The 15783-nt window shown below is 42.4% G+C and overlaps 1 protein-coding gene and 1 long non-coding RNA gene across 15 annotated transcripts in view; one reads left to right on the top strand and one right to left on the bottom strand.

Moving 5' to 3' along the window:
* The window catches only part of GRIA4 (glutamate ionotropic receptor AMPA type subunit 4), a 1433894-nt gene that overhangs the window by 398561 nt on the left and 1019550 nt on the right, over nt 1-15783 (bottom strand). For 11 of the 14 annotated variants that reach the window (XM_023239056.2, XM_045039804.1, XM_045039800.1 and 8 more), the window contains exon 1: nt 241-416. The exons of 2 other annotated variants lie outside the window; for them this stretch is intronic. In XM_023239056.2, coding sequence (XP_023094824.2) covers nt 241-328 — 88 coding nt within the window. In that variant the 5' untranslated portion in view covers nt 329-416. Of the gene's footprint in view, nt 1-240; nt 417-850; nt 983-15783 lie in introns of those variants that run through there. One more of the 14 variants, XM_045039797.1, reaches the window with a different exon arrangement.
* On the top strand, nt 1071-4078 carry LOC111556543. The gene is made up of 2 exons (XR_006586770.1): nt 1071-1191; nt 3110-4078. It is a non-coding gene; the product is annotated as an uncharacterized LOC111556543 (long non-coding RNA).

The raw sequence follows: 15783 nt of genomic DNA, 5'->3' as shown, positions 1-15783 counted from the left end.
CCCCCTCAACTTATTCCAAGCCTACTTAAACGACGCGAGCCCAAGGTGGCAGTGAGAGCGCGGGCGCGGAGGAACGGGTGTGCAGGGTGTGTATATCCCCAGTGAGCCTGCACCGGGGCGAGGGGAAGGGAGAGGCGGGCTCGCCCGAATCCCCGAACGGCTCCCCGGCAACTCGCCGAACTCACTTTCGGATGCCTGCCCCAGACACCCACATGCACGCCCCGCCAAGGCACAGCTCACCTATCTGCACGCTGCTCGGAAAGGCTCCCATGGCGAGTCCCCAAAATCCAGAAAACAACAAGACAATCTGCCTGCAAATAATCCTCATCTTCTTTTCTCCTCTCCCCGGCGCGCGCTCTCTCTTTCTCTCGCACTCTTCCTAAAGGCTGTTCACACAGGCATTGACCACGATGGCGCTAAAATTAAAAACGACCAAAAAAAAAAAAAAAAAAAAAAAAAGAAAAAAAAAAGAAAAGAAGAAAAAGGAGAGAGGTGCAGGCGGTTGGCGGTCCCCCACTGCGCCCCTTCAGCAGCCCATCGCGAGCCGCCAGGTTTTTCCCGCAGTCTCCATAGCCCCGAGAGCGGTTTCCCGTCCGGCTGCTAAGGTTGCACATGCAGAAGATGGTGGTGGCGCGTCTGGCGGCTGCTCGCGGGGACGAGACATGCGCCCTGTCCTCGCCTCCCTCGCGCCCGGCCCGCCGCTCGCCTTCGCGCGCACACACCGGCACTGCGCCGCGGCCCGCGCCCCTCCCCGCGCGCCCCCTGCTCCCGGCGCGCCCCTCCCCGCGCCCCTCCCCGCGCGCCGCGCGCCCACTCCCCCCTCTCGTCTTCTCCCCGCTCGCCTAGGCACCTGCTCCGGGGAGGGGCACCCCCTACGCCCCTCTCTGCGCTGCTCGGCCGCGCTCGGCGGGAGTGGGGCGGGGTGGGGGGGGCCCGCTGGCCCGGGTCCGCCAGCCCGGAGCAGGGGCTCCGGCACTTAGCAGCGCCCCCGGCCCCTGGCCCCCTGCAGCATGCCCGCAGGCTCGCGGGGAGGACGGCCGGCCTCCCTCCCCGACAGCCCTCGCCCTTCTCGCAGCCTCGCCCTCTGCTGCCAGCGGGCCGCGCGCGGGAGACTCCGGTCCTGGCTGCAGCCGAGATTTCTCACCAGCCAGCGGCCCGGGAATCTGGAGAGCCCAGCCAGGACTGCGGGAGGTGAAGGGGCGCGGGGAGGGGGAGGGGGACACAAGGCCCAGGGGGCTGGGACCGAGGAGGGAGGTACTGGAGGAGGCGAGGCTGCGGGAGAGCCCCGGGGCAAAGACAGGAGGGAGGAAAAGTTCATTTAAATAGCAAAGTTTAGGGTGACAAAGTGATGGGCACGAGCCTGAGAAATGCACACCCAGTGGGGCCTCCTCCAGTCTGGCCTCTGGAAGGTCCAGGAGGAAGAGTGTGTGCGGTGCGGAGCAGGGACTGTGAGGGAAGCCCCCTTTCCTTCCTGCAGAGGCTCTGGAGGTCACTTTCCCTCCGTGCTGCCGCCCACTTGGGGAGCAGGGCAGACACAGCCCAGGGATGATGGGGGCAGGGGAAGGACGGTGCAGGGGAAGAGGGCGCCAGTGTCTGATGGAAAAGTGGGGTGTGTTTCAGGCACATCTCTTCTTAGCCTGGGCTCTGGAATATTCGCTCCACTCCATGTCAACCCCCAGAAGACCAAGCTCTGGGTTGATGTTGTCAATGGTCGGGTTGACTGGGTACAAGAACATTGATCATCCTAGAAAGTTTTAGAGCTCCTGTGTCCCTTCGTCCCCAGGGTCACCTGCAAGAGTTCATTTCCCAGGCTGTGCTGGATGGAGTCTATACTGCACCCTGAGAGAGACAGAGAGAGAGGGAGAGACAGAGGCTTTGGTGGCAATGAAGGACAGGTGTCTGACTTCCTCTGCAAGGCCTGAGGTCTCCTGATCCAGACAGTAGCTACCATCCCCTAATTCATTAAACTGTGAGACATGCTAGTTGAAATCTGCACAGTTCTTTGGGTGCTCTTGGTTGAACAGTTTGAGCGCCCGGAAAGTGGGGTCACATCAGTTCACACCAGGCTTCTGAGCCATCCTTACAGGGGGACGGATTCTCCTTAAACGTTAGGGAGCCTGAGGTAGTGTTTCCGGTTACATTTTACCAAAGAATACAGCAAGGGCCCACGTTTACCTAGGGGAACATTCGGGAAAAGAGCAGAGTGGATTCGATTAAGGGGAATTCCTGCAAGGCCCCCACCTTGTTAGGCTTTTTTTTTTTTTCAATATGCGCTACATTTACCCCTTCCAGTCTCCTATAAGATACCACCAATGACCTCTGTTTGCCGTTTGTGGAGGACGTTTTGTAATCCCTTCTAAAACTTCGCAGTGCTTTTCTTCAGTGTTTTTGTTTGTTTTTTGTTTTTTTAAGTTCTGAGTTTTACTTGTAATGTCACATCTTTTTGTGGTTGTTGTTAACTTTTCACCACAGAGTGTTATGACAAAAAAAACAAAACAAAACAAAACCCAAAGAACAATCTAATTGTGAGTAACTGGATTACACAAATCATACATTTGTCATTTCGGTTTATAAGACTTGAGGCTTGCGAGTCAAGTGGGAGTTGAAATGTTTTTGTTTTTTCCTGTCAGTGTAAAAACCAAGGCTGTAAATAAGATCATTCTGTTTCTCTTACAAGATAATAAAATAGGCCACATAAAATTCAAGTTGGATTTAAGTTAAATTAAAATTTCAAAACCCACCGAGGCATGAAACTCATCACCTAGTTGTGTACCCAGGGAAGTTCTACTTGACGCACAGAGGGAATTCGCAACTTTTATTCTTCTGCAACTGGAAAGATTTGAGCTCTCATATGACGTAATAGATGCAGGACAATGTTTCTTGTTCACCTAACCACGGTGATGATGCCTTGGCTAATAGGACCACAGATAACCTAATTGTATTTTTCCAAGATAATAATCCAGGTTTCTTTCTTTATTTCTATTTTCCCAGTTAATAAAAACCTCTATTTTACTTTCTAAATCTAAATTATCTTTCTCTCTCTGTATCTATCTCTCTCTGTATAGACATAGATGTATAGGCATCTCATTGTGTCATACCTGTATTTCAGATGCACCAAATGGGAAAGACTTTTGGAGCTGGTGAGCAAGGAAGCGAAGGAGAGGCTGGGGCACCTTTTGTGTCTTCATGAATAACAATGATCATCAACAGAGCTCAAGAGAAAATAATGAGGAATAAAAATGTGGCTAATGACAGCAGAGTCCACACCTTCACTTTTCAGTCCTGGGGGTCTGGTCCTCTGACCCATTTTACAATTATGACACGTGATATACCTCCTACTATAGGGAACGTACTCTCTTTCGAGCACTGGCAAAGGCTGAGGTAAAAGATCCTGCTCCATCACAGTGAAAAATTCGGAGGATTATTACCAGCTGGGAATACCAAAACCAAAGTGTATATGCACACTTGATTTTATCGCTTTTGTGCTGTTTCAACGAAATAGTTTCACGATTTTTCAGAACTGCAATTTCCCAATATATTAAATGAAGGTATCATACTGGAAGATGTCTAAGATTCCTCACCAATTCCCGAATCTCTGACCCTGTGAAGTCAACTTGGCCAGCATTGGGGCAGGCGGTTCCACTGCGGGGAAGAGCCTGGTGCTGTGGAGAATCCACAGACGAACGAGCCACAACCTATGGTCAAAACACCACGCGGCGTCAGAACATGAGCGCACAGAACACAGAGTCAGCGAAGCAAGGAGCACAGGACTGTATCGGGAGGCTTTCTGCAGATTTTCCAATGAGAAGAGACACAGAGAGATGGATATAGCTTAATGGTAGAAAAAGAATCTGAGGGTGTAAAGCACACTGTGTTGAGCTGTTTTTGGTGCAAACTTGGGAGGGGAGAGGTTGGTAAGAACATAAAGTCAGGTTGGACCATTTATGGGGCATTCCAAATGAGGTGCTTGGGATATTGAACCTTGTCTGTGGGGAACTGCCTCATATACATATGTGTGTGTGTGTATATGGATATATATTATATATATGTTTATATATTTATATATATTTTACAATTACACTGACTTTTGTTATTTATTTGAACTCATCACCTAGAGTATAATCAGTAATAGTGTCATCAGGTATGACACTTTTAGAAAGGGACCCTGTTTGGGAGTGGGAGTGAGAGGGTGGTTTGTTGCTGTAGACCAGGAAAGGCATGAGCTGAGGCTAGTTTGGAGACTGCCCTTTCAGAAAGTCAGGTGCGATGGGGCTGGGGTGCAGGGGGACAGTAGGAAAGACAGAGGATGAGCAAGGGAGAGGGACGCTGCTCAGCAGAGCTGACGGGACACACTTGCCAGCTGCTTGGGAGCATGAGGAGTGTGGCACATATTTAAGGTCAGGAATATCCCCAAGTTTGAAACCTGAATGCTCTAAAAAGGAGTGGCAGAAACCAGAAGGTTAGTACTGGCATCCGCTGCAAAGTGCAACTTGGGACGAAGGGCACCTTTGCTCAGGAATGGGCTTTGCAACAGATGATTCACACACACACACACACAGTTGTGTATTGACTACCGACCATGTATGTTTACTGTCTACGTGCTTAGAAATACAGGGGAGCAAAGCAAAATTCCTGCTATCATGAGAAGATTCCTGATGTTTATGAACCTTCAAAAACATGCTGTATATATCACCTGCCATGGTGTATGCATATGTATATATATAAAGGTGACATACATATATCTATATCTATCTATCTATCTATCTATCTATCTATGACATGATCTATAGAAAATTTGAGGTGTATTGACTAAGGAACTCATCTAAAAGTTAAAAATTCTTTTTTTTCATGTATTTTGTTTTTTATTTGAGAGAGAGAGAGAGTACAAGCAGTGAGGAGGACAGAGGAGCCCAGTGTGCAGCCTGATGGAGGCCTCCATCCCATAACTCTGGGATCATGACCTGAGCTAAAACCAAGAGTCAGATATCCAGGTGCCCCTAAAGGTTAAAGACTCTTCTTCTTGGTAAATGTTAAAGCCAAGTGTTAGGGATAAGACTCGGGTCTGTCTGATGTCAGAGACCACACTGTCTCCATTAAAATCTACTGAGTCGATGAGCTTAAAGCACAATGAGAGGTCTGGAAGCTGAAAAGTCAACTAGAAAAATCCCCATGTTTAGAAAAGTAGTTCAGTCTACTTAAAAGACCTCAGACTCTTAGAGAAATAATAACTAGGTTCAGATGACAGGCTGTTTGCTTCCTGGCTGCGTTACCCTGGACATTACTTTTCAGCACAGTTTTGGCACATCCACATCACAGGAAATTGTAATTAGGAAAAGAGTTGCCAAAAAATGTCACCAAGGTTCCAACAGAGGGAGGCAAAGAGCGCCACAGAGGCAAAATGGGAAATCTAATTTTGATTTGGGGGAAATTTAGGAAGAACTCACAGAGGCAGAGAATATGAACCGAATGTTTATGGATGTGTAGAGATTAACAGGGAGAGAAACAATGATGTGCAACACATGAGAGGGCATATGTCTTTCTGGTGAGTTCTGAAAGTTTGCTGTGACTGGATAGGTTATATCAGGGGACATGCGGGAAGTGAGCCTAGAAAGCAAAACAAGGAAGGTATGCCTGTCAAAGTGACTCATTCAAAAGGTTCATCTCCATCGTGTCAAGACGGAGAAATCACAGAAGTCTAGAAGCAAAGGGAGGAAATGACCGGATTTGCATTTTAGATTAAAAATTCTCATTAGTGTGGAAGCCTGAGGCAGGGAGAGAAATTCGGCAGCTGGAGAGAAAGTCTAGGTGAAAAAGAACTATGTGAACCAAACAGCAACAGTAAAATTTACCGTTTGACCCTCAAGTCCTATTTTCAGTTGTCTACCCTGAATATACAAGAGCGGAATTACAAAAGTTGCATGTACAAAGCTTTTTATTACAGTACTGTTTATCAGAGCAAAACACAAACAGCCCAAATGTCTATCGAGGGGAGGCTATCATACTAAGCTATGGTATATCCATACAATGGGGTGCTGAACGGTTATTCAAGGAAAGAGGAGAACTTTTATATACCACCGTGGAGTAATCACTGTGGATATATTTTATGAGAAAAAGTAAAATGGAGACAAGTGTGTGGCACGCTAGCATTTATCTAAAATGAGGGGTACTTCCTCTAGGGACAGAAAATCAGGATGGAGAGAAAGAAGCAGATAAATCTACTCAGAGTTGCATTATTTCAATTTATTTTAAAACAGATAATTCTGGCTTATCCTCTCCAGTGGGATATCTCCTGGAGACAAAAATAATTGCAAAAAACAGCTTACCCTGCCTTCACTAATCATATTGTTGATGCTCGTACTCATACTGCTATTCTATTTATATATAGTTGCATAAAGCAAATAAATGCTTATGCTTGTATACTTGGGAAAGCATTAAAGAAAAGTGATACATGTTTAAAATCAGAGGATAAGTAAAAAAACCCTGGTGGTTCTCCGTTTGAATTGGCAGTTGCATTATGATTTATTTTATCTTGTATTTTCCATAAAATATGTATTTTCTCAGCTCTACACACTAATGCATTAGAAATAACAATTAACTGAGGCACCTGCGTGGCTCATTTGGTTAAATGACTCTTGATTTTGACTCAGGTCATGATGTCACAGTTCGTGACATCAAGCCCCGTGTCAGGCTCCATGCTGACAGTGCAGAGCCTGCTTGGGATTCTCTCCCTCTCTCTCTGCCCCTCCTTTTCCTCTCTCTCTCAAAAATAAATTTAAAAAGGGGTGCCTGGGTGGCTCAGTTAAGCCTCTGACTTCTGCTTTGGTCATGATCTCATGGTCCGTGAGTTTGGTCCATGATCTCATGGTCTGCATCGGGCTCTGTGCTGACAGCTCAGAGCCTGGAGCCTGCTTTGGATTCTGTGTCTCCCTCTCTCTGCACCCCCCCCCCCCAACTCATGCTCTGTCTCTCTCTCTCTCTGTCAAAAATAAACAATAAAAAGAAAATTTTAAAAAAGGAGTAACAATCTATTAAAAATCAGCATCCCCATGTACACCATCTGTAGAACTTAGTACCATTTTCCACTAAAAGACATACATGCTCCTTGGAAAAATGACTTATTCCCAGCCCAGGGAAAGAATTACACAAGATGTCCCTGGAACACAGCATCGTTACAGAAAGCAAGGAAGCTTAAGTATTGAGATCATGTCAAAAGTGATCAGGAACTAACTGGAGGATATTCACATTGGCTGAAAATGGGAAAACTTAGGTGTCAAAAAGAATAATGCCTGAGATACACACATCACTGTTAAATCCATTGACATTATCATGATAATTTAAAAACCACAGGTAGAAGCCTCATTGGCCCCTTTATATATTAGGAAATCAAGTCAGATTTTTTTAAAAGTAAATTTCATTTTGGATTATTCGATGTGCAGAAGTGTTTCCAAGATACCACAGTTTCCCTACATCCCTCAGGTAGTTTCCCTTAATGTTACCATCTTGTATCCCTCTGGTCCATTCATCAAAACTAAGAAACCAGCACCAGCATGTTTCTCTTAACTGACCCCAGACTTTATTTGGATTTTACCAGTTTTCCCACTAATGAGTTTTCCTGTTTCAGCATCTAGTTCTGTATACTTGATTGCATTCAGTTGTCGTATCTCCTTGGTCTCTTCTATTCTGTGAGTTTCATCTTCTTTGTTTTTCATGACCTTGAGAGTCTGATGAGTACTTTCAGGCGTTTTATAGACTCTCCCTCAGTTTGGATTTGTCTGATGCTTTTCACATGATTAGACTGGGGTTATGGATTGTTGACAAGCATACCACAGAGGTTAAGTGTCCCTCTTTTCATCTCATATAAGGGGATCCATACTTTTCCCACTGATACTGCTTGTGATAAACTTCATCAGTTGATTAAAGTATGTTTGCAAGGTTTCTTCACTAAAGTTACCTTTTTTTTCCATCCCATATTCTATTCCTTGGGAGTGAGTCACATAGTTTGACCCAGGATCATCTTGTCTATTTCCTGTCTCAGTCATTGCACGATACATGTTTCAAGAAGTCCTATTTTGGGGCACCTGGGTGGCTCAGTCGGTTGAGCGTCCGACTTCAGCTCAGGTCATGATCTTGCAGTTTGTGAGTTCGAGCCCCGCGTCGGGCTATGTGCTGACAGCTAAGAGCCTGGAGCCTGCTTCAGGTTCTGTGTCTCCCTGTCTCTGCCCCTTCCCCGCTCATGCTCTGTCTCTGTCTCTCAAAATGAATAAACGTTAAAAAAAATATTAAAAAAAAGTCCTGTTCCCTTTAATTGGAGAATGATGTTTAAGAACCAAAATCTTGATGATGTTTGCTCACTGTTACTGGGATGTCACTGCTTACAGGTTCTCACATAGGACATAGCCAGTACACTAACCCATGTATCTATACCTATCTGTAATTGCTTCTTTATCTATCCATCTATGCATGTATTAGGCTAACCGTGAGTTCACACATTGATTACTCCAACTCAAATCCAGCACTACAGAGTTCATTCTAACCTACCTTCTATCATATCTTGAGTGGATATCAAAAGGGATAATACCTGAATTATATTACAACACATCACTGTTAAATCCATGACATCATAATGATGATTTTTAAAAATATAGGTAGAAGCCTTAGTGGGTTGCCTTTATATGATATGGAACCAACTCATAATTTCTCTCCAATACTGATAAAGCTGGCTCCCAGGATCAAGGAAAATTTACTTACACTATCAACCTGAACTTCAGTTCTCCAAAAATAACTGAAATTTTTTATACCTTATTTTTGTTTTCAGCCACTGGTGATCACTCAAACCCATGCCATGGCATTCTGTTTTATAAGAAGCCAGCACACTATCCAGAATAATGCCAACAATTTAACAAATTTATTTATGTATTTATTAGCTAAATCATTTCTTGGCAGGGCTTAGTTTTTTTTCAAGGTGTGAATAGTTTTCCCCAATTAACTGATAGTTTTTTATTTTCATATATTTTCCTGCCATCACTTTTCAGCAACAGGAGTAACACCCTTGTGCCTCATGGAATGCACTGCTTTACCTTTTTATCTGTCTGTCAACCTTGCTTGAAATCAGCACACTAATCTTGCCCTATAGCAGTTGCTTGATTAATCTTTTGTCATCTGTCTACCTCACATGGTCTCTCCGTGAAACTGATTGACATTGTGCGTGACTTTAATGCTGATAAATTATCTCTCTTCCAGGACCACAGAATCCTCATTACACCAAAAAGATTACTTTCCTTGTTTTATGTTCCTCATTCTTCTCTAGAGTCACTGTAATTGAAAGAGGTCACCAAGTAGGACCTGGCAGTCTTTTCCTCATTCGCTCATTCCTCCATCGTGTATTTCTAGAACATATACTATGAATCATGGTATCAGGAGGGGATGAAAGAATGTTTTATCCAGTATGGCATTTGTTCCTTACAACGAAAGGCTCCCCAAAACAGACAGCTGTACATCAACACACCTACGTAACTGACTAAAGAGATCTATGTTGTAAACCCCATGTTAGTGGTGGAAACCTGATGTGATCTCCTTCAAGGCAGGAATAGTGTTATATTAAACATCAATCTACCCCAGCGTTATCCTTTCATTTGACTACCAATTCCAGGCTAGGAAGGACCAAGAAAAGCATTGGAAAAGCAAATATTTGAGCTTGACTCTAAAACACGGACGGGTTTTCATTACTTAAGAAATGGAGGGGCATTCCAGACAGAGGGAAGAGGGGAGTGTGCATTAGGAGTAATGTGTAGCCCAGAGATAGGAATCATGAAAGGGACTGGTAGCCGGGGAGGTGCAGAAGTTTGAATAAGCCAGACTCTATAAACAGCCTGGCGTATTAAATATGAAATAAATACGTGGAAAATAAATTGGCAAGTGACACAAAATGGGGCTTTGAGTGTCTCCCCTACCTTGTTTGTTAACAGCGAAGACTGTATTTCTTCTAACGACGAAGCCACAGGCCACTGTGCTTAACTGGACTATACAAAGACTTGGAGAATTAATGAAGTTACTTGGAAAACCAGCCTTTTCCAAAATGATTCAGAGTCTTAAAAGTGAACATTAGATTGAGGTTTCTAGTTTAAACATCTACACTGGACACATTTATAAAATACACATTCGGTATTTTTACGTTTAATTTTGCTTTGGACAATTCAATAGCGGTAGTTGTAACTGCCCTTTACTAAGGAACTACTGATGGAAGTGTAATTTTAAGGGGCGCCTGGGTTGCTCAGGAGGTTGGGAGTCTGCCTTTGGCTCAGGTCATGATTTCATAGTTTTGTGAGTTTGTGAGTTCGAGCCCCGGGCCCGGCTCTCCACTGCCCGCACAGAGCCTGCTCCAGAGATCCTCTGTCTCCCTCTCTCTCTGTCCCTCCCCTGCTCATACTCTCTCTCTCTCTCTCTCAAAACTAAAAGAAGAAGGAGGAGGGGGAGGAGGAAGTGGAGGAGGAGGAGGTGGAGAAGGAGAGTAATTTTTAGTTCTTAAAACTAGCTTTCAATTTAGGTAGAACTAGCTCTGTTTTAGAGATGAGAAAATTAAATCTTAGAGCCCAAGATCACACAGCTTTGGCGGGATTCCAAGCAACATTTTTCTGGCCTAAAGGCTGTGCTCTTCTGACCATCCCACTTCTCATCTATATTTGAGAGAAGAGTCAAGCGTTTGGTTTATACCAATGATCTTTCCCTTGGCTCTGACCTAAGCTGAAACGTCATGAAAGAAAAATTAAAGAAAGAAAAAGTATGTACATTTGCACTTTCGTAGAAATATTAGTATTGACTGAGTCATTTAACACAAATGCCACAAAAGTCAGATTAGTAACATTTATTCCTCTCATTTAAAAAAAAAATAGAAGAGGGGTGCCTGGGTGGCTCAGTCAGTTAAGCATAGACTTTGGCCGTGATCTCACGGTTTGTGAGTTCAAGCCCTGCATAAGGCTCTCTGCTGACAGCTCAGAGCTTGGAGCCTGCTTCAGATTCTCTGTCTCCCTCTCTCTCTGCCCCTCCCTCACTCATGCTCTGTCTCTCTGTCTCAAAAAGAAATATTGAAAATAATTTAAAAAAATTTAAAAAGTAATGAAAAATAGAAGTATTTGCCTGGTTAGGAAAGAGAAAGTCTAAGGAAAGGACGTAAAGGTAGACATGTAGTTAGTTATATAGCCCTCTGGTACTTCAAATAACTCATTTGATTTATACTAGAGTTACTTTCTTCCCCATTATTAATCATAAGCAGCCCTGTTGGTTGAGCTAAAGTCATAAACTGAACATTCTCTCTCCTGTTTTCTTTTTTCTTCCTTCCTTTTTTTAGCACCTAAGAAGATTGAGTTGTATGTATTTAGTCATACCCGATCCAACTGCCTTCCCTTGAAAATATCCTTGGCTGTGACTGAATATATTTTGCATAGCATTTTTAACAAAAATAACATGGAGCATAATGACTTCACTTTCAAGATGATTTTGCTCGCAAACCTGCCTGCTTTTCCGACTGTTCATAACAGTCTTGTGCAGTAAGTGTTTGCCAAGCACACCTCTTAGAGCAATGTAGGGATTAGAGATAAATTATTTATGAAAGTGCTGTTACTACCGTTTCCAGACATACTGTTGAAATCTGATTATTTCTGTATTTTTATTTTATTTTAAAAGAATACAAAAAATGTGGTGTTGAAAGTAAGAAAGTATACAAAATTATGTCATATAATTTTGCATGTAAAATCAGATGTATATTAAATAAGACATTATTAATGGTTATTTGGAGGCTGTGGGATCAGCGGTAATTTGTGTCCTCTTTTGCATATTTTTCTGCACTTTCAAACTTTTCTAAGACTGATCTGTGTTGTTTTTGTAAACATTAAAACACCATTTTCAAATTATAGGGGGAAAAAAGCTTTGCTTCACCTGCAAGTTTCCTAAAGAACAACATTCAACTGAAAGTTTGTTCTTATGGGTGTAGTGATGCTAGTTTATGTGGCCTTTAAAATCGTTACAATACCTAATGAATATAGATTAAAAACAGGAGTACATTTTATCTGTTGCACATGAATGCTACATTAAATTTGTTGCACTTCTATGTAACGTTATTAGAGAGATTGATAACATCTACTGCCCCCTTACTGTTTGTGTGAAATACTGGGCACAGCCACAAACTAAATTGATAACTAAGTTCCTCATAGGGAATTTTATGGGGAGGGATATGTACCGCACAAAAAGTAGAATAATTTAATCGTTCTTTATAAATGTAAGCTTCTACTTGAGAGATCTTTTAGGAAAGCCACAAATAAGTGAGGATAAAATATACCCTGAGAAAATTAAAACTATGCATGTAATATAGATTACTTTAACATCCAATTTAAGGGTACATGGATTGGTGGAGAAAAGTGAAGCTTGCTTTGTAACTGGAGAAAAAAAAAGTACAAAACCAAAGAAATCCAGACATTTCTCTCACAAGCATAAAAGCAGACAGAATGTCTTGGTTGGAGTAGAATCCATATCAAATAAGCGATACCCTGGTAAGACAGAGAAGGAGCAAATCAAATGGGGAGAGAAATTTGAGGATCAGACAGGATATAAAAATGTGTTGAGGAGTGGTTGTGTGTTCTAATGGTAGACTTTATGTCCATTCTGAGGTTGCTTATTCTGTATGTATAGAGCAAGCTAGGACTTTGTGAGCTAGATTCTAGGGAAAGAAGCCGAAAGGCACCCAATCTTACAAAGGACTGCCAACATTTCACAGAGATGATAGTGATATCCAAATTCTTCTGCACCATTCTATTAGTACAATAAAAATGAGTATACACTCCAATATGTATTCATATAATGCAGAAATTATTTGTATTATTTTCACCCCAACATATATTTGGACACTGCACCATGCGAATATGGAAATTAAAAAGTAAGAAATAAAGAATATGTCAACTACATTTTATTTTGACAAGATCTTTTAATTTTCCCTAAAATATTATTTTTATGAATCTGTTAAGAAAATCTAATAACATTATGTGCTTTATATTACTGCATATTTTTATTTATTGATATTTTTGTGAGGGCAATGTAATCAAATGTGCTTTTCAGCTTTGAAATTTTGCCTTAATACTTTATGATACAGATGTCTGAATATTTAGTTATAATTTTGGTTTGTTTTTGTACTGCTTTTAGTGGCTATCATGGGTGAAAAGACACCAAAAAGACACACAGAACCAAATGAAAGAAGCTCACTGTGCCATTTTGATCCAGCCACTATATTCACTTTTCAGTCCAATCCATGAATCATTCGAGGTGTATGTGTTGAAACTTTTTATTAAATTATACTCTAATCCAAAAGTCTTATTTTAGTAATAAGTTTAAAATATATGGGGACTATTTATTTGAATATTATAGTCTTGAGTTTTTCAAGTGAGTGCACTTGGTTCACAGGAGACCCATGCACAATTTTTTCAGACAAAATCCCACATGATGATCAAAAAACACTCTCAAGCATCCATTTTCAAAACAGTATTTCTGTAACATGAGCTGTTTAACTGTTCAAATAATGGTTATTTTTCAAGTGCTAAAATGTCACCTATACTTTAAAGGGACAAATTAGTTGTGTCTAAATACCTGCTACAAAAATATATTTTAAAAATTTGCTATGTAATACCCGACTGGCATTTACCAAATAAGTCAGCAATTTGAAACACTGCATTTTAAAAAAAGTTTTCCAACTCTTTTTATGTAAGTTGCCTTAGATAAACAGCAAACCTTGTGTCCCACAAAAGATTTTAATAGGCTTTCCCCTTTCCATTACAAAAAACTACAAATATTTTAGGATTTAAAGAACTTATTTTTGTAAAACTGACCACATTGAAGGCATCTTGTAGCGTGTCTGAGAGGAATACTGAGAGGAAATCCGTGAGTTAAGAAATCGTTATTAACCCTTTGAGATTATGTAAACTTTACTATTTTATTTATTATTTATTTATTTTTGTTTGTTTATTTGAGAGAGAGTGCATGTAAGGAGAGGGAGAGGGAGAGGGAGAGGGAGAGGGAGAGGGAGAGGGAGAGGGAGAGGGAGAGGGAGAGGGAGAGGGAGAGGGAGAGAGGGAGAGAGGGAGAGAGGGAGAGAGAGAGAGAGAGAGAGAGAGAGAGAGAGAGAGAGAGAGAGAATCTTAAGCAGGTTCCACGCTCAGGGCAGAGACTGACAGGGGGCTCAGTCTCACTTCTGTGAGATCATGACCTGAGCCAAAATCAAGAGTCAGGTGCTCAACCAACCAATCCACCCAGGTGCCCTGTAAATCCCACTGTTTCCTATGAGAAACCCAGGTACTGTAGATAGACATAGGCCAGCGATCATATGGTCTGGGTTCTCACCCTCTAATGTAAGTCCGTATATTGAATTTTCATAAACTGTATTTTTCTCATTTTTAGACTTAAAAAGAAGTAGCACAGACAAGCAGATAGACTTCAGAGGTGACACTGGTAAGAATGCATGGTGGGCTGGAGCAAGGAAATACAGTTTAGATGTCAAGAGAAGGAGAGATGTCTGCAGGATTTCTATTGGGGTTGATGATTATGTGTTGGGAGTACAGGAATTAGGAAATGTAAGGATTTGAGACTTGATCACCTTGGGTGCTACATAATGGGGATGTCCGCCCAGCGATAGAATATACGGATCCAAGGTTCCGCTGAGAGATTGGGATCAGAGGTGTGAACCAGTAGAAGGCAGCCTGTCATCTTGCACAGCATGGACGGGACAAGATAGCTCAAGTTGGTGTATGGAGGGCAGCAAGGGGGGACGTCCTAGCACTGACCCTGGAGAAACAGAGCGGGCGGAGAAGACAAGCCCATGAGGATGGAGGCAGGTCAGACCAGGAGGACCGCGGGGAGAAAATGCGGTCATGGATTTCATGGGAAAAGGAAGAATACTAACTGTGTCACCTGCCCCAGAGACCAAACAAAATGTAGCCTGAAGATTGCTCATTAGAAACGAAAAGCTATTGATAAATTTCCAAAAGCACTTTCAGTTTATCAGTGACGGACACAAATCAGGGTTGGGGGTGAGGGGAAATACAAGATGAGGAAATGGACAGAGCTAATGTCTGCTCCTATGGTTTTGAGGATACCGTTCTATTTAAAGCAGGCTATTTTTTTTCTCTTTTGTCTCTGTCCTTTCCCGTAATTTCTTTCCTGTCATCCTCAAGCTTTTCCTGATTCTCAGCTAAATGCAGTTGATCAAGTGTCTGCATCTCTGTAGCACCTAGATGCTTCTAGCCTCAGACATTTGTCCTGCAGACATTTCAGTTAATGTTCACCTAACTTATGGGAGGTGGAGTTCTTTCAGACCTAATGCTGCATCTGTGATTGATCCAGAGTCTGAAGCAGGGCTGGCCACCATATTGGGTTTGGTGGAAAGGCCAACCAACTCTTCAATCTACTAAAAAATTATGGTAAGAATAATTAGCTATAGGGCACCCTGGGTGGTTCAGTCGGTTAAGTGTCCCACTCTTGATTTCAGTTCAGGTCATAATCTCATTGTTCAAGGGATTGAGCCCCGTGTCAGGCTCTGAGCTGAGGGCGGAGCCCGCTTGGAATTCTCTATCTGTGCCCTCCCCAACTCATGTGCACATGCACACGTGTGTGTGCTTTCTCTCAAAATAAATAAATGAATATTTTAAAAAAAAGAATAATTAGCTGTAGAATTGTAAGGAAAATAGCAAATGATGAATTAATATCCAACTTCAAAATATTTTTTTCAAGTTTTTAAGGAGATACTTG

This window comes from Felis catus, chromosome D1, assembly GCF_018350175.1.
Source record: "Felis catus isolate Fca126 chromosome D1, F.catus_Fca126_mat1.0, whole genome shotgun sequence".
NCBI classification, from domain to species: domain Eukaryota; kingdom Metazoa; phylum Chordata; class Mammalia; order Carnivora; family Felidae; genus Felis; species Felis catus.
The sequence above is the reverse complement of the archived record's forward strand: the minus strand, read 5'-3'. Positions and strand labels throughout refer to the sequence as shown.